This window comes from Nuphar pumila, chromosome 14 (assembly GCF_984573655.1).
Source record: "Nuphar pumila chromosome 14, dmNupPumi1.hap1.1, whole genome shotgun sequence".
Lineage (NCBI taxonomy): Eukaryota > Viridiplantae > Streptophyta > Magnoliopsida > Nymphaeales > Nymphaeaceae > Nuphar > Nuphar pumila.
The window spans coordinates 80,764,471-80,787,655 of NC_143262.1; the positions used below are offsets into that span (position 1 = coordinate 80,764,471).

Sequence of the window (23,185 nt, forward strand, 5' to 3'; positions counted from 1 at the left end):
AGCAAATTTCCACATAAGTGTCTGGATGCACCAAAATCAATAATCCACTTACTGTCATTCGGATGAAGATGATTCCCTGTTGAGTAGGCAACACCGGCTACAGGAGGGGCGGAACTCAAAGGGCGAAGAGCTATCAACTCATCATATTCAGCTCTACTGAGGGTGATACTGTCACTTGCAGAGATATTATCATGTACATTTGTTGCCTCTAGTGTAGTAATATTTGCTTTAGGAGCATATGTCTTGGATGAAGAAGAGGTTGGCCTACCATGTTTATCCCAGCTACGATCTTCTAAATGTCCAGATTTTCTACAGAATGTACATTGAAGCTTTCCTCTGTCTCCCATACCTCGTCCACGACCTCGTCTTTTGATATTCTGAATATTTCCATGCCCATAACCAGATGAGACAACTAAGGCAGATGACTGAGTCACAGACTGAGATTGTGGAAGAGAGATCGCAAGTCTACTCAGACGATTGTATGCATCAGCAAGAGTAGGTACATCTGAACCAGTCAACATTTGGACTTTTGCAACAGAGAATTCTGAAGATAGACCTGTAAGAAACCGAGCAACCATAGTTTGTTCTTGATGATCTTTTTGTTTCGAACAACAGAGAGGTCTGTGAGCATTTTGTCTTTCAAACACAGCTTTGACGGAGGCATAATACTGGGCCAAGGTCTGATCTCCTTGCTGTAAATTATATATCTCTTGTTCAACTTGCAGGATACGACTCACATTAGTCTCTTGTGAGTACGTATCTCGAAGATTGTCCCACATCTGTTTGGCTGTATTATAGTAAATTAAACCATCTGTAATAGGGGGTTCAACACTATTCATGATCCATGACATAACTATGTCATTATCTTCATCCCAAGTAACATATTTTCCCACTTTTTCAGTGGGTTCGTCTTCCAACAAGATATGTTTTCTACGGTGTCTAGATGCCGACATCATAAAAGTTCTGGACCACCTGGCATAGTTAGTTTCATTCAACCTTACAGAAGAGCCGTACGAAAAGGGATTGGCAAATGCCTTATACTCCCCAATATGTTCAATTTTGGAATCACATTTCGAAGTTTCAGCCATACTGAAGATATAATTCTATTTCAGCAGAGATAAAATCTGGACATGCTTTAAGCAACACAAGGAATAGCGTGTGTTACAATCACACATCAGCCGATATGACACCCAGCAGTTGTACACAATATATATAAAAAAACCCACGACAGTAATGAACAACAACCCACAACAAGAATATTTTCCCAGCACAGCAAGGAATCACGCCTGCTGTTTCCACGACAATAATGAACAACAACCCACAAACATGAATGATAATTTTTTCAGCACAACAGGGAATCACGCTTGTTGTTTCCACTACAGTAATGAACAACAGATACTAACATGTTTCTTTCACAACACGCATGAAAAAAAAATCTCGACACAGCAGGGAATCACGACTGCTAAAATTCATATTCTGAAATAAAACAACCAACTAAGATTTTGAGAAGAACTCGACACCCAGATTCATGACCAACAATAATATGCAGACACAAAAAAAAATTCCACGACAGCTGCTGCTCTCAGACATATAAAGGCGACAACCAACAAGACTTTCAGTTCTTCACGGGACGGTTAAACAAACCAGTCACATCTCGATCACAAGCAGCATCATAAGAAATGTGATTGTCGCTGCTCCCAAACAACAGGAAATCACGACAGAGAATATATCCAAAAACTCAAGGGCTGGGCTCAAGGGTTACGACTACCAGACCAAAGACACACACCGTGTCCCTTAGATCTGATGACAGATCTGGGTCATGACCTTGGTCAGACTCCAGATCTGTTATTAGATCTTACACAAGAGAGAAAAGAAGAAAGGAACCTGCACACCTGATTCCCAGAATTTTTTTTTCTCGTTGGTGTAGATTAATCGATCACGCTCCCTGAGATCAATGGCTCTGATACCATGTAGAAGGTAGAAGTGATGCACCGAAACCTAGGTGGAGAGAGAGAGAGAGAGAGAGAGAGAGAGAGAGAGAGAGAGAGAGAGAGAGAGACGTCTACACAATAATAGAACTCGTTAATGATATTAGGGCTAATCTCTATGTTAAATAGAGAGAGGCCAAAAAGAAGAAATTACATATAAGTCCCTCATTAAACAAAAATAACAAATAACCTCTAGTCTAGGAAAACTTAAACTTAAAACCTCTTAATCTTCAACAATCAGCAAACAACATACACCACGACACATTTTCTTGAATTGGTCTCGTAAGCTCATCCATCACTATAGCAAATAGGAAATGGCTTAAAGCAGATCCTTGATGTAACCCAATCGTTATAGGAAAATTGGTTGTCACCCTTCCACAAGTGCGGATATTGGTTACTACTATTTCGTACATATCTTTAATTATACTAATGTACTTGAGAGAAACACCTTTCTTCATCATTGTCCACCAGAGAACGTCTCTAGGTACTCTATCGTATGCCTTCTCCAAATCAATAAAAATCATATGCAAATCTTTGTTCCTCTCTTTATTTCTCTTAATAAGTTGTCTAAGAAGATGTATAGCTTCCACAGTTGATCTTCCAGGCATAAAACCAAATTGATTCTCCGATATCATGACAACCTTCCTCAACCTAGACTCAATCACCCTCTCCCAAAGTTTCATAGTATGACTCATGAGTTTTACACCACGATAGTTTGTGCAGTCTTGTATATCACCCTTATTCTTATATAGAGGCACCAAAATACTCTCCCTCCACTCATTAGGCATCTTATTTGTCCGCCAAATCTTGTTAAAAAGATTTGTCAATCATTCTAAACCTTTCTCTCCCAAGCATTTCCAAGCCTCGATAGAAATACCATCTGGGCCAACTGCCCTTCTTGATTTCATTTTCTTCAAAGCCTCTGCAATTTTTTTCTTTTGAATCTTGTGCATGAAGTCACGATTCATCTCATGAAAAGGAATGAAGAAGTTTCCTAGATCCTGAGCATGACTTTCATTAAATAGCTTATCAAAATAATCTTTCCATCTCTCCTTAATCTCCTCATCTTTGACTAAAACCCTTTGCATTTCATCTTTGATACATCTAACTATACCCAAATGCCTCGATTTCCTATCTCTCATCTTTGCAAGCTTATAAATATCCTTCTCGCCCTCTTTGGTATCCAACTTGTCATAAACCTCCTTATATACCTTATCTCTCGCGTTCCGAACTACTTTTTTAGCTTTCTTATTTGCTATCATATACTTCTCCAAATTCTCATTATCACGACTCTTAGATTTTTATAACACTCTCTTTTAACCTTAATAGCTAATTTGACATCCTCGTTCCACCACGATGTATCCTTACCTAGCTGTGCACCGCCTTTAGACTCACCCAATACCTCCTTAGCCACCTTTCTCATGCCACCCGCTATCTTATTCCACATTAATTCTGAATCTTCCTCGAGACACCAATCAACTTCCTTAACTATCCGTTCTACAAACATTCCTTGTTTAGCTCCTTTCAGTGCCCACCACTTAATTCTAGGATCTATCCTATGTCTATCCCTTTTGCGGCATTGTCTAATTCTAAGATTTAAAATTAAGACTCTATGTTGTGTAGCTACACTTTCTCTCGGTATAATCTTTCAATCGATGCAACAACTCCTATCTCTTTTTCTAAGTAGGAAAAAATTTATCTGACTCGTATTAACCCCACTTTTAAATGTTAGTAGGTGAGACTCCCTCTTCCTAAACCAAGTGTTTGCTAAGATCATATCATAGGACAAACCAAAATCTAAAATTCTTTCTCCACTTTCGTTTCTTTCTCCTATACCATAGCCTCCATGGATACTCTCAAATCCATCCCTACTAATGCCTACATGCCCATTAAGGTCACCGCCGATGAAAAACCTTTCTCCATAAGATATCCCTTGTACTACTCCATCTAAATCTTCCCAAAATTGACACTTAATGGAATCATCTAAACCTACTTGAGGTGCATAAACACTAATAATATTAATAATATCCGTACCTAATACTAATTTAATAAGTAAAATCCTATCACCCTTCCTACGAACCTCAACTACATTATCTATAAACTCACGACTCATAATAATCCCTACTCCATTCCTATTTATTCCTGTATACCAAATCAGCCATTACGACCAATAGTTATAAAAATCACAACAGTCAATTGACCTTCACACAATCTGATATTCAGACTTTAGATCAGATGCACTAATAAAGCTTGATAGAACATATTGGGCAGTCACAACTTTCAGCAATCATGTCCAAAAAATATAAAAAAAAAATCTCATCCACAACACCGACCTACCTGTTCACACGACTTGATCCAACACCTGACGTGATCTTAGATTTCAGATCAGCCAAAAAAAAAAAAACTTGACTACTACTCGATCTAGGGCAACCTTTACTTTTTTTTTTCGACATCAACACCAATGGTCAGACCTAATCCAGATTTCTATCACGACACCATACCTGTTTTAATGGTGTTGCAGCTGACAGAAACCTAGCATCAGGTCTGACCCTTTTGTAACCGACGTCCTCCTCCCAAAGGAAGCAGATCTAATCGATGATGAAGAAGCTAAGGCACCTACCAGATCTGCCGCTGCTGCTGAAGAAGGAGATGAGGTGACGTCAATATGCCTCAGGCGAGAAGGACTGCACCATGCTCTGATACCATGTTGATGTCGACTCCCATAGAGACGCTAAAACAAAAGATCTTTTTCATATTAGGGTTAATCTCTTCTTAAATAGAGATTAACCGTGAGCACTAAATTACAAAAAGACCCACACAAAATAGACAATAATACAAAAATCCCAAAAGACCCTTATAAACACGTCTCAACACTAAGAATACCGAAACACATAGTTACTCTGCATTAACAATAAGCATCAACTAAAGAAAATACTAGTACAAGCATGTGAAGAGTGTGGTTCTCATAAATCTTTTATCAATGGAATTTTTTTCTTGAATGCTTTAATTAAGCCAACGATGTTTTGATTTAGGCAAGAGATAAGATGTGCTACTGATAAGGTTCAACTGTTAAAATAAAGGTGTATAAGTATCAGCACCTTCAGTAGTGACATAGATTATATACACTTCAGGTTTACTTTGTGTTATCTCATAGGCAAAATGCGCAATCAGATATTATGGGCACTCTAGGCTGAGCTTGTACTATGTTATGGACAACGTACCAAAGTTGCATAGGTTTCCCTTTATATATATATATTGTTAAAATGTAAACCCAAAGATCCCATTGTACGTATATATATATATATTTATATATATAGAGATACATATACATATATTATATATGTATGTATACGTCTCTCTCTCTCTCTCTATATATATATATATACTTTAATCATAATACACGAAAAGGGTATTTCTGTAATTTCCAGTTTTATGCATATTCCACTTGGAATATGCTTGTATTTTCATTCTTTATTTTTTTCTTTATTTTTCTATTTTGTTTTTTTCTTTTTTCTTTATTTTTATGTCTTTGTCATCACCTTGGGGGCCTCCCAATAGAGTCGTTGGGGGCTCCCAACGACTCCTTTGGGAGCCCCAAGGTGGTTCCCTTAGCACTTGTATAAATAGGGGTGTTTCCTCGTTGTATTCTTAAGCTTGAGTGACTCAAGCATTGCCCTCTTTCAATAGATACACGCCTTTGTTCATGTTTGCTTATTTTTACGCCTTTGTGCGTATTTGTTCAAGTGTTGTGTGAGTGCCTTTGTGCACATCTTCTTCAAAGTATTTGTGCTTGTATGCGTGTTGTCTCTTTGTAGACATTTTTACATGGTATCAGAGTGAAGTTGAAGAAAGAAGATCGTGTGATTCTTCGCTTTGTTGGTGCCTCGAAAAGCGTGTCTTTAAATTTTTAGAGATTGAAATGGTGGATTCTCTTCCTTCAATATTTTAGAAGGGCTTTGCGACAAGACTTAAAAATCTTATTGTGGTACATATTTTTTCTTACATCTTTCCTCTCTAATGGGTGAAAAAGAGTCTCATTTCGCTCGCGGTTTTAAACTAAATAGCTTCAACTATCACGTTTGGGCCAGGAACATGGAGGCTCATATTAAAGGGAAAGGTCTTTGGGGTTATGTGCAAGGCACAATCCCGGAACTGGAACAAAAAATCACCATTATAAACGAAGGTGAAATCAAGATCCTTGAGGGGGGACGAAAGAACCCCTTGAAGATTATTCTAAGAAACACGATGAATGAGAAATGAAGAATTTCAAGATTCTTTCTTGGATTTTTTTCATCTGTTAAAACTAAGATTAATGCCAACATTATTAAATATAAGAAAGCTTCGGAAGCTTGGCATTATCTTGAGAAAATGTATACGTCAAGGGATTTATCCCATAAGTACTACCTTCAAAAGAAGGCTCTTACTCTTTGTCAAGGTGACATGACCATTAGGAAATATTTCGCCGATCTTTCTTTCATTTGGGATGAGCTTGCTATGCTCGAACCAAAATAGAGTGGAGAGGCGATTGAACTTCATCACAAACAACTAGAAGAAGATCGATTCTTCAATTTTTTGAATGGGCTAAAACCCAAATTTGAGCAAATAAGGTCTTCTCTTTTGTCAACTTTTACTCATTCTCTTGAGGATGTTCTCACCAAATTAAGTGGTGAAGAAACCCGTATGGGTATAAGTAAGCAAGGGCCAAATGTGCTTGCGGTTCCCTCCAATTCCGAAGACAATGATGGAGTCAATGCGGTATCTAGGCCCAGAAATAATGTAAGAACCTATCGTCCTCCTCACTTTAAAACTCAAAATCAAGTAGGAAATAGTGGACAAGGAGGAAGGAAGGAAGGATTATAGCAAGATTGTTTGCCATTTTTGTAAAGAACCGGAGCATATCAAACCCATATGTCCCAAATGGAAGAAATTACTCGCCATGACTACCATTGCTCAACTGCAAAAGGAGGAGACGCCTTCAAGTAGATCTCTTTCACTAAACCAAATAGTGGAAGCTCTCCAACCTCTCCTCAAGGGAGCCACCTCTGGAGCCACCTTGTCTACCTTCTCCCTCCCCCCCCCCCCAAGTAAAATTTCTTGGCTTTTGGATTCGGGTGCGTCTTTTCATATGTCCCCAAACATGTATTCTCTTTCCGATTATTTGAAAAATATTTTCCCATCTTTCGTTTCTACTGCGGATGGAACTTCTCTCGAAATAAAAGGTATTAGTCATTTTGAAACTCAAGATTTTTTCATTCTCAAAATTAGATTTATACAAAAATTAAACTTGAACCTTCTCTCCGTTTCTCAACTCTCGGACAATGGATGTGATGTTAAATTTTCTTTTGATAAATGTTTAATACATGATCGCCAGTCTGAGAAATTGATTGGGAAAGGCTCTAGAAATGGAGACTTATATTATATGGACTCTCTTCAAGCTCCTAAAAATTCTTTTTGTAATGTTACCCGACATAAGGATATAAATGTTTGGCACAAAAGACTTGGTTATCCCAACATCACCAAGTTATCTTATTTGCATTTTGCTAAAAATCTTTGTAAAAATTCATTCTCCTGTAATGATTGTATTCTTGGAAAAATGAGAAGTATACCTTTTGAACAAATATCCATGTTTACTTCTAAACCTTTCAAAATTGTTCATTCAGATGTTTGGGGACCAACGCCGGTTGTTTCAAAAGGAGGGTTCTCCTATTATGTAATTTTTGTAGATGATTTTTCTAGGTACTCTTGGATATATTTTATTAGACATAAGCATGAAGTTTTTTCATGTTTTAAATCGTTTCATGTAATGCTTAAGAATAAATTTAATTGTAACCTAAAGATATTTAGAAGTGACTCCGGAGGAGAATATCTCTTCAACGAATTCAAGATGTACCTTGAGGATAATGGTATTGTTCATCAAAGGTCATGTCCTAAAACTCTTCAACAAAATGGATTGGCCAAAAGAAAATATAGGCATATCATTGAAACCACCTGAACTCTCCTTATATCTCAATATATTCCAAAAAACTTTTGGGCCGAGGCGGCCCTTGCTTCTGTTTACCTTATCAATCGTTTACCATCTAGGAACTTGGGTAAAATCTCCCCTTTTGAAGTGTTATATAAAAGGGAGTCTGATTATAGCAAATTAAGAGTCTTTGGTTGTAAGTGTTTTGTTCTTACAGATAAGAATGATAAACTTTCTCCTAAAGCTATTCTTTGTGTTTTTCTTGGATATTCGGCGACTCAAAAAGGGCTTTTGATGTTATGATTCTAGGAACGATAAATTATATGTTTCAGGAAATGTGTCATTTTTGGAAAATGAAAATGACTTCGAAAGAAATACTTATCACCATAAAAATGTGGACTATTCTTTCTTATTTGACCTATTGTCTAATAATGATGATTTGCCTAGTGATGACGAAATATCATCAAACCATGATAGTGTTAATGATATAGATATTAATGAATTTAACTCACCCAATATTCTAGGAGATAGAACCTCACATGACCTAATAACCTACTCTCGTAGAAATCGAGATACTTTCAGAAGTGCTATTGAGCAGTATGGTGAGTCTGTTCCCACTTATGATCGCAGACAATCTAAAAGAAATAGGAGACTTCCATCTCGATTTGTCTCCTTTGATTCTTTTTCACCTAAATATAGGGTTGGTCTTGGTGCCATCTATTCTTATTTTGAACCTAGAAACTTCGAGGAAGCCAAAAAATGTGTAGAATGGCAAGAAGCTATGAAAAATGAACTCAAAGCTCTTAGGAAGGCTGAGACATGGGAATTTCAAACTCTACGTGTTGGAAAGAAAACTATAGGTTGTCGTTTGGTATTTAAAGTTAAGACTGAGTGATGGATCTCTGGGGAGGTATAAAACTCGCTTAGTCACAAAAGAATATGGGTAAGAATATGACATTGACTATGAAGAGACATTTGCTCCCGTAGCTAGAATGATTACAATCAGATGTCTTATCACTATTGCATCTATTAAAAAATGAAACATTTTTCAAATAGATGTAAAAAATGCTTTTCTAAATGGTGATCTTAATGAAGAAGTGTATATGGATGCCCCACTAGGTATGGAAATTCCTAAAGATAAAGTTCTTCGCTTTCGGAAAGCTCTCTATGGATTGAAACGGACTCCCAAAGCCTGGTATGACAGATTTAACAATGTAATATTAGAAAATGGATTTTCTTCCTGTTATACTGATACTGCATTATTCATTAGAAAATCTGATGTAGGGATTGTGATATTATTACTTTATGTTGATGATATGCTAATCACAGGTGATGATGTCGAAGGAATCAAGGGTATTAAATCCGTCTTGACTTCGAAATTTGAAATGTCAGACTTAGGTTTTCTGACATATTTTCTTGGAATTGAGGTTGCTTATTCTCAACGTGGTTATTTTCTATCTCAGACTAAACTTGCTTGTGAGATTATTGACAGGTCAGGAATATCCGATGACAAAATTTGCGAAACCCCTGAAATAGTGGGCTCAAAAATAAAGATTGATGATGGGATTCCCCTGACCGATCATACTCCTTACAGGCAACTGGTAGGCTTGTTGATGTATCTTAGCTTCACTCGGCCTGATTTGTCTCTTGCAATCCACATTGCCAGTCAATTTCAGCATGCTCCCACAACGGTTCACATGAGTGTTGTTCTTATTAGACAGTGTACTTGTTTTTTATTTAAGTTTGGATCCAGATCCGGATCCAAACTACTTGTATGTACCATGTCCACAACATAATGGCATAGTAAATACCCTCAACTTGTCAGGGTTATTGTGAAGGCTATTTTTTAGGGCTTTTGCCTATATATTAATGAAATAGGTCACAGTTTCTCATTATGAAAAACTGTGACTCATTGCATCCTCTCTCTTCCTTCTCTTAATTTCTCGTTCGCAGGTTCTGGAGAAAACTCACATGGTATCAGAGCACGTCTGATCCAAGGGCTGAAATTCTTCTACACAAGTACGTCCATACAAGATCTTCCTTTCCTTCTGTACTTTCTCAAATCTTCCTTCCTCTCTTTTTTTATTCGGTGTGGTTGCTGGAATAGGAGCACGAGCCCAGATCTTTCTTCATCTATTCCTCTGCTGGAATACGAGCCCCAAGTACTTCTTCAATCTTCTTCAATCTTCTAGTTCCTTTCTGCAACAAGTCAGTCTGATTTGCGTATCAGATCTGACATCTTACCTTCCCATTCTTCTTAACATCTTTTTGCATCAAATTTGATTGCTGAAACTGATTTGGGTCTGGGCCAAATCAGTTTTCACGATATTTTTGTCCATCAAATCAGTTGATCTCTAGAACTGATTTGGATTTGTGCCAAATCAGCTTTCACGATTTCTCTGCTTTCACTATATCTTTTGGGGTTTTATCGGCTGCTCCAGATCTGTACATCAGATTTGTCTTTCCCCTTTCCATTTGATTTCACAGATCTGTACATCAGATCCGTACAACGATATTCTTTTTACGATATTCTTTTTGTTTCTGTTTTACTATTGCTGTGTGCAATTTTTATATATATACAAAAAATAAGAAGGAAAAGTCTTAGCTTCTTTGATGAAATCAGATTAGACCTGATAATCTGGGTATCAGTTCTGATAATCAGATTCACACTGAATACTCAGCTCTCTACTAGTTAAAAGAAATTTTTTGCTGCATTTATATACTGATTGCACACGCCAATAATATTCTTTTTCTTGTTCTAAGTCATGGATTCTTCTTCTTCTTCTCAAACTTTTCTCTCATCCAACTTTCTTGGCCAACTCATTTATGAAAAACTTACCAATTCCAATTTCTTGATCGGGAAGAGACAAATTCTTCCATTCATTAAAAGTCAAGGTCTTTTTGGACATTTAAATTGATCAATTTCAGCCCCCTCCAGAATTTATCATACAAGAAACTAAGGAAGAAAACAAGGCTGATTTTATACAACGAATACCAAATCCCCAATATGAGAATTGGATGAAGCGTGATAACCTGCAGTTGCTTTCCTTATCTCCACTATCTCTCAAGAAGTATTGGTGGGAATTCCAGATGAGTGTTCAGCAAAAGAATTATGGGACAGGCTAGTGAAGACATATTCTCAGATTTCAGAGGCTAGAATTTCCTTTCTTCAGCGTGAATTTCAACTCCTCACTAAGGGTTCCATGTCTGTCATGGAGTACTTGAACAAGGTTAAGAGCATAAGTGATCAACTAGCTGTTGTCGGGTATGAAGTGACAAAGAAAGATAAAGTCAGACAAGCCTTGAATGAATTGGGATCGGAATTTCATGTTCTTTCGACCTCATTGTTATGTCTACCCAGCTTACCATCGTTTGAAGGCTTGCAAGCGAAACTACTTCAATATGAGATGACCTTAAAGGGGATGTCACATGACACTGGTGGACAAGTTCTTGCTACTGGTGTTTCTTTTGGCCAGGGACGTGGTGATAGTCATTTTGGTGCAGGCAGAGGACGAGGACGAGGATGAGGTACTCCAGGGGGGCGTGGGTTACTACCACCCCGAATGCCTCTCTTTCTTATAATGTGAAAAACGTGCCCACTTGTTATCTCTGTAACAAGCGAGGTCACGTCAAAGCCAATTGTTGGCACAATCCACAGAACAAAGGAAAGTTCCAGAAAGGTGAGAGCTCGTAAAGACGAAAGGAGAACCCTTCAAAGTTTGGTGGAGATGTGAAAGAGCTTCTTTTGGCCACATTGTCTGAACTTGATCTAAAACGCGATGATAAGGAGTCTGGTACATTGATTCAGGGGCAACTACTCATGTCACAGGTAATGCGGGTAAATTTTCTACTTTAACTCCCTATTTTGGAAAAAGTAACATCGTCACTGGAGACGGGTCACACCACCCCATCACCCACATTAGAAATGTTTCTATCCCCTTGCCTAAATCCCCACTTCATCTTTCCAATGTTCTTCATGCCCTAAATATTACAAAAAATATTGTTTCCGTTTCTAAGCTTGTTGATCATACCAATTCTTCTGTTGAATTTACTCCGTCTTTTGTTTATGTCAAGGATCTACAAACGAAGGAGACGTTCGCTAGAGGGGAACGCTGGGGAAATATGTATGTCTTCCAGGAGGATCCTTCTACTTGTGTTCGACCTACCTTGAAGTCATCTCCTCAGTCTATGTCGTCAAAGAATATTCATGTGTTCAATTTGCAATCTTCAAATAAATGTAATAAGCCCTATTTTTGGCATTTGCGTCTTGGTCATTGTGGTCGAGTCTTTGTTGAGCGACTAGTATCTGATGGTCTTATTCATGAGTCTAGCTTGATTCCTAGACCAGATAATAAAATGTGTTCAAGTTGTCAAATGTGTAAGAGTCATGTTCTTCCTTTTCATTTAATAAATGAGAGAGCTTCAAGGCCTTTTGAAATCGTTTGTTTCGATGTATGGGGACTGACTCCTAATCCTTCTAATTCTGGCAACAAATATTATGTTATTTTTATTGATAATTTCTCCCGCTTCACTTGGATATATTTCATGAAAATTAAATCGGAAGTCTTCTCTATTTTTCGTTGTTTTTATGCATTCGTCAAAACTCACTTTTCTTGTAATATTTTACATTTCCAATGTGATGGTGGGGGGAATACTCTTCCAGGGCTTTTATCAATTACCTCCAAGATAATGGGATAAATCGTAGAGTATCTTGCCCGCATACACCCCAACAGAATGGAGTTGCAGAACAGAAACATTGTCACATTGTGGAAAGCGCTATGAGCATGATGCACGAAAGTCATACTCCCATAGAACTCTGGACAAAGGCCTTTCACTCTGCTGTTCACATTATTAATCGTCAGCCCATGAAGCTTTTAGAAAATAAATCACCTTATTTCATCCTATTTGGGAAACATCCTGATTATGATGAACTAAAAAAGTTTGGCTGCATGTGTTATATTCATATCGGAGTTACCGGAAATGAGCATGTACTAGGGGAAGCGCGCTTCCGAAATGCGTGGGGAAGCACATGAAAAATATAGGAAGCGCGCCCCCCTTTAAAGGGGTACACGTCCCCCTTTAAAGGGAAGCACATCCCTCTATAAAGGGGTACGCGTCCCCCTTTAAAGGGAAGCGCGTCCCCCGTTAAAGGGGTACACATACTCCTTTAAAGGGGGAGACATTTTTTAAAATGTCAAGTTTGCCCCTTTAAAAAAAAATTAACACGTGAAAAACAAAAAAATTAAAGAAAATCGTTTTTGAATAAGGGAAAAATGGACATTTTCAAAAAATCGTAAGGATAAAAAAAAGAAACTTAGGGTTTTTGTTTTTTTCATCCGACTCTCTCTCTCTCATTTTCGGCCACCGGCGACCTCCTCCTCCATTGACATCCGACGATCGACGACCTCCTCCTCCATTGACGTTCGACGACCGGCAACCTCCTCCGCTATTCACGTCCGACGATCGGCGACCTCCTCCACCGACGTCCGACGACCTCCGCCACCGACGATGTCTCTGTTCAGGTACGCTCTCTTTTCTCGATTCTCTCTCCTGTCATTTCTCGTCCCTCCATTGTTGCTGTTTGATTTGCTATCGAGTCTCGATCGAGCTCAATGCGTGTTTGGTTGGAAATGAATGGAAAGAAACCGATGGGTTTGATTGGGTTTCAGCCGGCACGTTGGCGATGCTGTCACTGTGCGTTAGATACGTGAATTTTTAAGATGTCTTGGTGACATCGATCGATTCTTATCAGCGAAGCAAGATTTATGCGTCGATCGTTCACAGGGAGTCACTTTGCTCGCTGCGACGCTTGGTTAATAGCAAAGTCACCAATCTCTTTATTGGTATTTTCTCGATGGTCAATAAAAATATTGTAATAAATTGAAGAAATTTGTTTTTTTTTTGGGGGGGGGGGATCTATGTACGTTTAAAACTTGAAAATGTATGAGAAAACATAATAAAAACATTAAAATATAAAAATGTAGATATCATGTTAATGATATTGCAACAAAAACCATGATATGTTCAAAATGTCTTGTTTTTTGTGGGGGGATTGTATTTGTTTATGGAGATCTTGCGCTAAAATAGTGTGGCTTAAAAAATCCTGAGATATTTTTGTGAGTATGGTTAATAGATATGAAGTGCATTGGGGATTTGGGGGGTTACTAGTTAATTAGGTGACCCCACACTATTGTGTGTACTCAGTTGAGCTAAGATTGGGCTTGCTTAGGTGCAATGTTTTTTCAACTCTTCATTATCTTGTTGGGTCTGCAGTGTCACTTGCAATCTTGTTTTAATCAATTAACCAGGAGAAATGTCTAACTAGGGAATAATGTAGCCTAGGGAATTTGGATCATGTTGGTTGTGTTCATAATTTTCTTCTAAGTGGTCCCACGCTTCCCCGCTTCTTAAATTTTTGAAAGTGCCTCGCTTCTCGCTCCCGCTTCCTGCATCGCTTCCTGCTCCCGCTTCCTGCTCCCGCTTCCTGCTCCCGCTTCCTCGACTGGTAACTCTGGTTCATATTGACTCTTCTCTACGAAACAAGTTTCAGGTTAAGGCATCCAAGTGTAGATTTGTTGGATATGCAGATCACCACAAAGGGTACAGGTGTTATGATCCTGACAGCAGGCGAATTAAGATATCTAGGAATGTAGTTTTTGATGAAAATGATTTTGGAGATGGAGAATATGTTTATGCCCAAACCAATATCAGTGCAGAGCTCTTTCCTGCAACCAACAATGAGTGTTCTTCCTCCTGTGCTCAAGGAACATCCTGTCAAGATGGATACAGTGGCATACAGGAACTTGAAATAGAACATCCTCCAGAGATTAACAAGTTTGCTGGGCAAGTTTATAGGAGAAGAGAAAGGGACTCGCTCTTGACTCCGGATGATATTGAACAAGAAGAGCCTATGTTTCATCCATCCAACGACATTACTTCTCCAATTTCTAATACAGTAGCAATTCCGATCAGACGATCTGAAAGAGCTCGGCATCCTATTGAAAGGTGGGTCAGTTATGAGAATTTCACCATGGATTTTCAGTTATTTTTGTCACAAATTGAGAAAGAGACCGAGCCTAGACATTTTCATCAAGCCATTAATTCCAAAAAATGGATTCAAGCTATGAATGAAGAGATGAAAGCTTTGTACCAGTGTCAAACATGGACAGTTGTCCCTCGACCTCCAGATAAAAATGTTGTTGGCTCATGATGGGTCTACAAGATCAAATACAAACCGGATGGGAGTGTTGAATGATACAAAGCTCGTCTCGTAGCAAAAGGATTCACTCAAGAGTTTGGATAGGACTATGATGAAACTTTTAGTCCAGTTGTGAAAATGAGCACAATTCACATTGTTCTTTCATTGGCTGTAGATTATGGTTGGAGAATAAGTCATCTAGATGTGAAGAATGCCTTTCTTCATGGGGATTTGAAGGAAGAAGTATACATGGAACAACCGCCAGGATATACAGAAGGAGATTCAAAGGAGTATGTATGCAGATTAAATCGAGCACTCTATGGACTGAAACAAGCATCTCGATCTTGGTTTGAGAGTTTTTTCCTAGAAATTCAAAGACATGGTTTTTATCGATCGCAATTAGATCACTCCCTCTTTATTCTTCGAGGTAAGGAGTTTACTACCTTCTTGTTGATATATGTTGATGATATAATTATTACAAGTAGTGAGAATCATGTTCAAGAAACTAAAGATCTTCTGAGTCAAAGGTTTAAAATGAAGGACCTTGGAAACCTTCGTTACTTTCTTGGAGTAGAGGTGGATAATCAAGGAAATAAACTTATTTTGACCCAGCATAAATACACCCTGGATCTGTTAGAAAAGGGTGGAATGAAAGATTGCAAGCCTCTTGCTACTCCTAGTGTCTTTAACTAGAAACTAAGTGTGCTTAACCAGAAACTAAGTGTGCAAGACGGAGACTTGTATCATGATCCCACCAAATATCAGAATCTAGTGGGAATGCTTCAATATCTTACTTTTTACCAGACCCGATATTACATATTCAGTCAATCATAAAAAGGATACTGAGGTACTTGAAGAGTATTGTTGGAGATGGACTTTTGTACACCAAAAGCAGATCCATGCATACTGCTCATGACATCATTGCTTATTCAGATGCAGACTGGGCCGGAGATCCTGATGATCGAAAGTCAGTTTCAGGGTATGGCGTTTTCATTGGTGCCAATCTTGTTTCCTGGAGTAGTAGAAAACAGAAAGCAATGGCTAGATCTAGCACAGAAGCAGAATACTGGGCGATGGCTGCTGCTACAACATAAGTAACATGGACTAGACATTTCTTAACAGAGCTAAAAGAGCCGATTGCTAGTTGGTCTTTCTTTTGTGACAACCAAAGTGCTATTCAAATATCTCTTAATCCCATTCATCACAGCAAGACCAAGCACATTGAGATTGATCAACATTTTATCAGGCAGAAGATTGAAGAAAAAGAGATTGAGCCCCATTATATTAGAACAGAAGACCAAGTGGCTGATTTGTTCACTAAAGGACTCACAAAGTGCCGTTTTTGGTTCCTAAAGAGCAAGTTGTCCATGATCCAAAATCATGCACAACTTGAGGGAGACTATTAGATAGTGTACTTGTTTTGTATTTAAGTTTGGATCCAGATTTAGATCCAAACTACTTGTATGTACCATGTCCACAACATAATGGCATACTTGTAAATACCCTCAACTTGTCAGGGTTATTGTGAAGGCTATGTATTAGGGATTTTGCCTATATATTAATGAAATAGGTCACGGTTTCTCATTATGAAAACCCGTGACTCATTGTAGCCTCTCTCTCTTCCTTCTCTTAATTTCTCGTTCGCAGATTCCGGAGAAAACTCACAGTTCTTTGTATCATCAGATATCTAAAGGGAACCATAAACAAGAGAGTATTTTTGTTTTCTTCTTCTGAATTAAAGTTAATTGCTTATAATGACTTAGATTTGGGAGGTGGCCTTAATAATCGTCACTTCACCACTGGTTTCTGTGTTTTCTTAGGTGAGTCATTGATTTCTTGGAAATGTAAAAAGTAACAGAAGGTCTCTCTGTCCTCCACCGAAGCTGAATATAGAGACATGGTGTCTACTACCATGGAAATTGTATGGATTTAGCGTCTTCTAGAAGATATGAGAGTTTACATTGAAGAACCAACAAAGTTATGCTGCGACAACAAAAGCGCAATTTATATTGCCAAGAATCACACTTTCCATGAGTGAACAAAACATATAGTGATGGACTGACATTATGTCAGGGAAGAATACTTGAAGAAGGTCATTGATCTCCCATATGTGACGTCTGAATATCAATTGGCGGACTTCTTCACTAAAGCACTTTGTTCGCCCAGATTTCACTTTCTTGTTGGCAAACTTGCGGTCATCACATCGTACGTTTGAGGGGGGGTGTTAAAATGTAAACCCAAAGATCCCATTGTACGTATATATATATTTATATATAGAGAGATACATATACATATATTATATATGTATGTATATGTATCTCTCTATATATATACTTTAATCACAATACCTGAAAAGGGTATATTTGTAATTTTTAGTTTTACGCATCTTCCACTTGGAATATACTTGTATTTTCATTCTTTATTTTTTCCTTTCTTTTTCTATTTTCTTTTTTTTATTTTCTTTTTTTTGTCTTTGTCATCACCTTGGGGGCCTCCCAATAGAGTCGTTGGGGGCTCCCAACGACTCCTTTGGGAGCCCCAAGGTGGTTCCCTTAGTACTTGTATAAATAGGAGTGTTTCCCCATTGTATTCTTATGCTTGAGAGACTCATGCATTGCCCTCCAATAGATACATGCCTTTGTGCATGTTTGCTTATTTTTACGCCTTTGTGCGTATTTGTTCAAGTGTTGTGTGAGTGCCTTTGTGCACATCTTCTTCAAAGTATTTGTGCTTGTATGCGTATTGTCTCTTTGTAGACATTTTTACAATATATATATATATATATATATATATATATATATATATATATATATATATATATATATATATATATATATATATATATATATCAGGCCTTGCGGCAGGCTTGACTTGCTTATTTGCACACAGAAAAAAATCAGTAGATCTGGACCAAATCTGCATACCAAAAGAAATTTGCATATCTGTCCACTAGTACAGTGGGAACAGATCTGTCCAGATCTATCTATATGCTTGGTCGGACATATCTGTCCACACGCAAGTGTCTAGATGGACAATAGGATAGGTTTAGCCATACGCACCAAGTCACAAAATCGAATACTTGCTATGACAAAAAATAAATTTTTGATTTAGCATTATATATATATATACATATACATATATATCTGCTGATGAGAAAGGAAATCATCTCATACATATGTATATAGATATATATACATAATCATCATAATGTTATGTATATATATATATATATATATATTCTTATATTCTAAATCAAATTTTTCTCTTTTTCACCAAAAACATTACATAAACCTAATTTATGCTATTTCTCCCCATTCGAATCAAAAGAGAAGCCTATACCTTTGTTGAAGTTTGAAAAAAACCGGAAAAAAAATCGGACGATCGGTCGGAGAGGAAGAGAGCTTTCTTTTCTTCTTCTTCTTCTCTTTCTTTCTCTCCCACGAAATTTTCTTCTCTCTCTTTTTTTTTTTTTTGAGTTTTTATACTAGAGGAGCCCTCTAGAAGGTGACCCCCCCCCACCCTTAGATTCTTATATGGGCTGGGAGATGGAGTTTCCTTATATGGGACTCTATCTCCAGCCCTCCTTTCCTAATCTCTTTTTTTTGTTTTTGTTGACTTTTCAACTTACTTCTTTTGATTACTTATCCTTTCTTTTGTTTACTCATTCAAATTGGGCTCTTCTAGAGAATCCTAATTATTTGGTGACTAGTAACTACCATATCTAAATAAATTTTAGAAATAATTTATTTTTAATAATTAATTATTTATTAATTAATAAATATCCAAAAAATTCCATAGGGTGTCTTATCCCTTTGGGAGTCTTTTAAACTTTAAATTTCCTTAACCTAAGCCTTTCTACTGAATTTAAATCTTTAATTTCGTTGGACTTGGATTTTAGATCTTGATTCAGATCCAAGATTCAAATTCATACCCAATATCCATATGGATCTTGAATTAGATTAGATACTAATTAATATGGGTTTTGGATTGAGTCCAGATTCATATTAACTTGGATCATATGGATCGGATCCGGTCCGATCCCATCCAGACCCAGTCTCATTGAGGCAGGCCTTTTTTGAAAAAATACGATTTTGGGTCAACTGTAGCCCGAATTCAGAAAAATAAAATATCGTTGAATTTAGAATTTCGAGGCGCATCTATTGATATATAACTTGAATTTTGCCTTCGAATTTCGCTTGAATTTAACTCGATTTTCGCTCGATTTTAAAGGTTGAAAATAAAAGTTTTTATCATATCTTGTTTGGCTTGATATGCTCTTGTCAATGAGACATGGGCCGAACCCAGATTCAAATGACATTACCTAATATCGATTATTTTACCAATATTTCTACAACACTTGCCAAAATTGCAAAAGCAAGAATTTAACTTAGTGAAAAAACACACGGTATTACACTTTCTTCTCATCTAATTCTTGATTTGTTGAGAAAAGCAAGATTTATTTGTCATCATAAGAAATACTGAAATACATTTAAAGCAGTACAGAACAGGATTGGTTTTTGGCTTAGTTCAAATGACCTTGAAGTTTACTCGGGATCCACCAAGTGAGCCCTATTTTCTGCTTGCTTAGACTCTTCATGTTCCAGGGTTACTGTGAACGAAAATTGTATCAATTAGATATGAGTTTACCCTGTGGGAATTCCTTTGCAACAAGTTCATCTCCTGTATTGAAACTTTTTAACACCTGGTTAGAACCAAAATTTGTAACTTTTCCTTTGGAGTTTGCTAAGACTTTTTGGGTGGTTTATAACTTTTTTCCTACCTGGAATCAAATTCTTAACTGCTTGCTGCAGGATGTAGATGAGGAAGAGAGTGAGGAAGAATCTGATAATGGTGCTATTAATGAGGAAACTTGCTCTACTTTGAGGAGCCTCCTGGAAGCTTACAAGGAGGCTATCCTGGGTGGAGATTTAGAGGCTGCTTCTGACATTGAAAGAACTCTTTACATCTTTGAGAATGAGAAGAAGGATTTGTTAAAGAAATTTGCAGATTTGTCAGAAGAAGCAACATCTGCAAAGGATAAATACCTCCGAATGAAAGCTGATTTTGAGAACTTCAGAAGGAGATCGGAGAAGGATCGATTATCATTGACATCAGATGTCCAGGGAGAAGTCATTGAGAGCCTCCTGCCTATGGTAGACAATTTTGAGAGGGCCAAACAGCAAATCAAGCCTGAAACTGAAAAGGAGAAAAAGATTGATGCTAGTTATCAAGGCATATACAAGCAGTTTGTGGAGATTATGAGAAGTCTACAGGTTTCGGTTGTTGAGACGGTTGGCAAGCCTTTTGATCCTTCTGTAAGTTGTGTTCTAAATTTTTCTACATTTTGCTGTAGTACCTTTTGTTTCTGTTTGTTACTATGCATTGAGATCGATGAATTTATAAGTCACATTTCATGCGTTGGCATAGGTTGATAATCATTGCTTGATGTCCCCTTGGTAGCTAGTGCAGTATAGCACTTATATTCCATTCTTTTTCATGTGTGGTGCAATCTGTTATTAGTCTGAGTCGGTGCTTCCTAATTACTCTTTTGCTTGTATATTTTGAAACTTTCTGAAGCTTCATGAGGCCATTGCACGCGAGGAGTCTTCTATTTACAAAGAAGGTGTCATAGTTGAAGAGTTCAGACGTGGTTTCCTGCTTCAAGACCAGCTTCTTAGACCTGCCATGGTTAAAGTGTCTGCTGGTCCAGGACCTAAGAAGGTCCCGCTAAATGGGGAGAAGTTAACACAGAAGCCTATGCCAAATGCTGGCCTAGATGCAGATGCGTCATCTCAGGAAGTGGTGGCTGGTGATAGCTAAGTTTTGCTTCTGGAGACTGCATTTTCTTGATAGTGTTTCTGCACCAAGTTTAGTGTACTTTGATTATTTGATCACAGCCAGGAATATCGATTTCACAATCTCCTACAAATTTCAGAAGGCGAAAATTTGTCCCCTTTGTATGAGACTCCTACATCTCAATTCTTCAGATTTGTAGCCTTATAAAAAATGCACATGAATAGAAGAGAAAACTGTCAGCTGGATTTGAATACAAGTGTACATTCACTCATCATTTGAATCCAAAACAAGGGACACAAAAGAATTAATGGGAGTAAAATTTCATTGTCAGTTTTTTATTTTTTGCAAATTCCTTATGCCAAAAAATGGGAAAACAAACCTGGCAAATACTTGATTTTCAAAAGCTGCTTCAGCTCTCAATGATTCTTTTACATGCCTACCTTCAAAACAGGTTCTTAATGAAGTGCATGTCTATACCACATATATACACCTCATCATCTTGAAACCTTGTCCCAATTACATGGACTATATTTATAAGTTATGTTTCTTAGTTCCTTCTTATTTTGAGTTACAACCTTCGTGGCAGTATTCATTTATATATCGTTTCAGTACCTCGACTTTTCAATGGCCTTCCTCTTTTCTTGAGTTCTTTTATTTGCATTGTGAAACCTTTTTTATTGTATCGATAGTCTTTGCACATATTTAAACCATCGGGAAATGACAGTACTGTACGAAAAATGACGTATTTTAAAAAAATGCCTTACAATTTACTAAATCTGTTTCACTTTTCTTTAGTATTTTTACCTTTGGCAGCTCCGAATTTTTTACTTTTGTGTGTCATGATACAGAAAGTGAATGGACCCATGAAACTCATCAACAAAATTGCATATAAAGTTGCAATATTTCAAAAAAGATTGTAAAATTTCAATCACTTACGAAAATCGTGAAGAGGATCGAAAGACACGTGAAAATCGAAAGTTCATACCTTGCAAAATTTCAAGCGAGTATCACTAGGGTATTGTGAACTTTTTTCTTGCGAAATTTCATATAAATGATGCTTCATTTTTCAATCCCTTATTTGCATTCATATGTCATATTTTTGCAATCTTAGGGCTCTTTTTGTCCTCAATCATTTTAGTGACATTTCAATGATATTTTGATAGCATTTAGGCTTTGCAAAAATCCCTCATTAGCAGCGGTACATCGGTAGCATTTCATCAACGATTGTAAACCCTAAAAGAATGGGCAATACTTCATCGACATTAAGTTTTTTTTAATGAAAGTATAGGTGACACTTCATCGACATTGAGTTTTTTCGATAAAAGCATGAGTGATACTTCATCGATGGTGAGTTTTTTCGATAAAAAACATCGATGATGAGAAGATCAGTGACACTTCATCAACGGTGAGTTTTTCCAGTAAAAGCATCGACGATGATATGATCAATGACATTTCATCAACGATGAGTTTTTTCGATAAAAGCATTGGCAATGAAAAGACTGGGGACACTTCATCGACAATGAGTTTTTATGGTAAGAGTGGAATAGGAAACCAAAAGTTTGCGAGTTGTTCATGAATGTTGCATTCTTATCATAGAGAACATGAATGATGATAATGCAGAAGACATTCACTCTAATGAACTGTGAGAGTCAAAAAGATATGTTGGACGATGATGATGTAGAGTTGACATATCTCACAATCAGCGTCATGGGTGTGATAAGAAAAATTAGGAGAAAAACATAGAATGTATAATCAACAATGGTATATTATGTTTTCTCCCTATCAAAGATGTAATATAATTTGGCATTCTTGAGGTCGAAGAGACGAAGGTACCTCTGCACATACTATGTTTTCTCCCTATCAAAAATGCAATATAATTTGACATTCTTGAGGCTAAAAAAATGAAGGCACTTCTACGTATACTTTGTTTTCTCTCATTCAAAGGGGCATGAGAAGTAACATTCTTCTGAGAGAATGAAATAAATGCAATGTATGAGTGATTTAATTTTGTGATTAATGGAATGAATGCAACGTATGATCGACTTCATTTTTGTAAAAGAGTGAAATAAATAAAATATATGAGCAACTTTATTTTATAAAAGAATAAAATAAATGTAAAATGTATGAGCAATTTCATTTTGTAAAAAAATAAAATGAATGCAATGTATGAGCAACTTTATTTTGTAAAAAAATGAAATGAATGAAATATATGAGCAACTTTATTTTGTGAAAGAATGAAAT

The 23,185-nt window shown here is 37.1% G+C and overlaps 1 protein-coding gene across 1 annotated transcript in view; it reads left to right on the top strand.

The window, feature by feature from the left end:
* Positions 1 to 21,270, top strand: part of LOC149817091 (uncharacterized) — a 35,772-nt gene extending 14,502 nt beyond the window's left edge. The window contains exons 2-3 of the mRNA XM_089986558.1: positions 19,960 to 20,463; positions 20,726 to 21,270. Coding sequence (XP_089842684.1) covers positions 19,960 to 20,463; positions 20,726 to 20,968 — 747 coding nt within the window. The 3' untranslated portion in view covers positions 20,969 to 21,270. The remainder of the gene's footprint in view (positions 1 to 19,959; positions 20,464 to 20,725) is intronic.
* Positions 21,271 to 23,185: the final 1,915 nt, after the last annotated feature.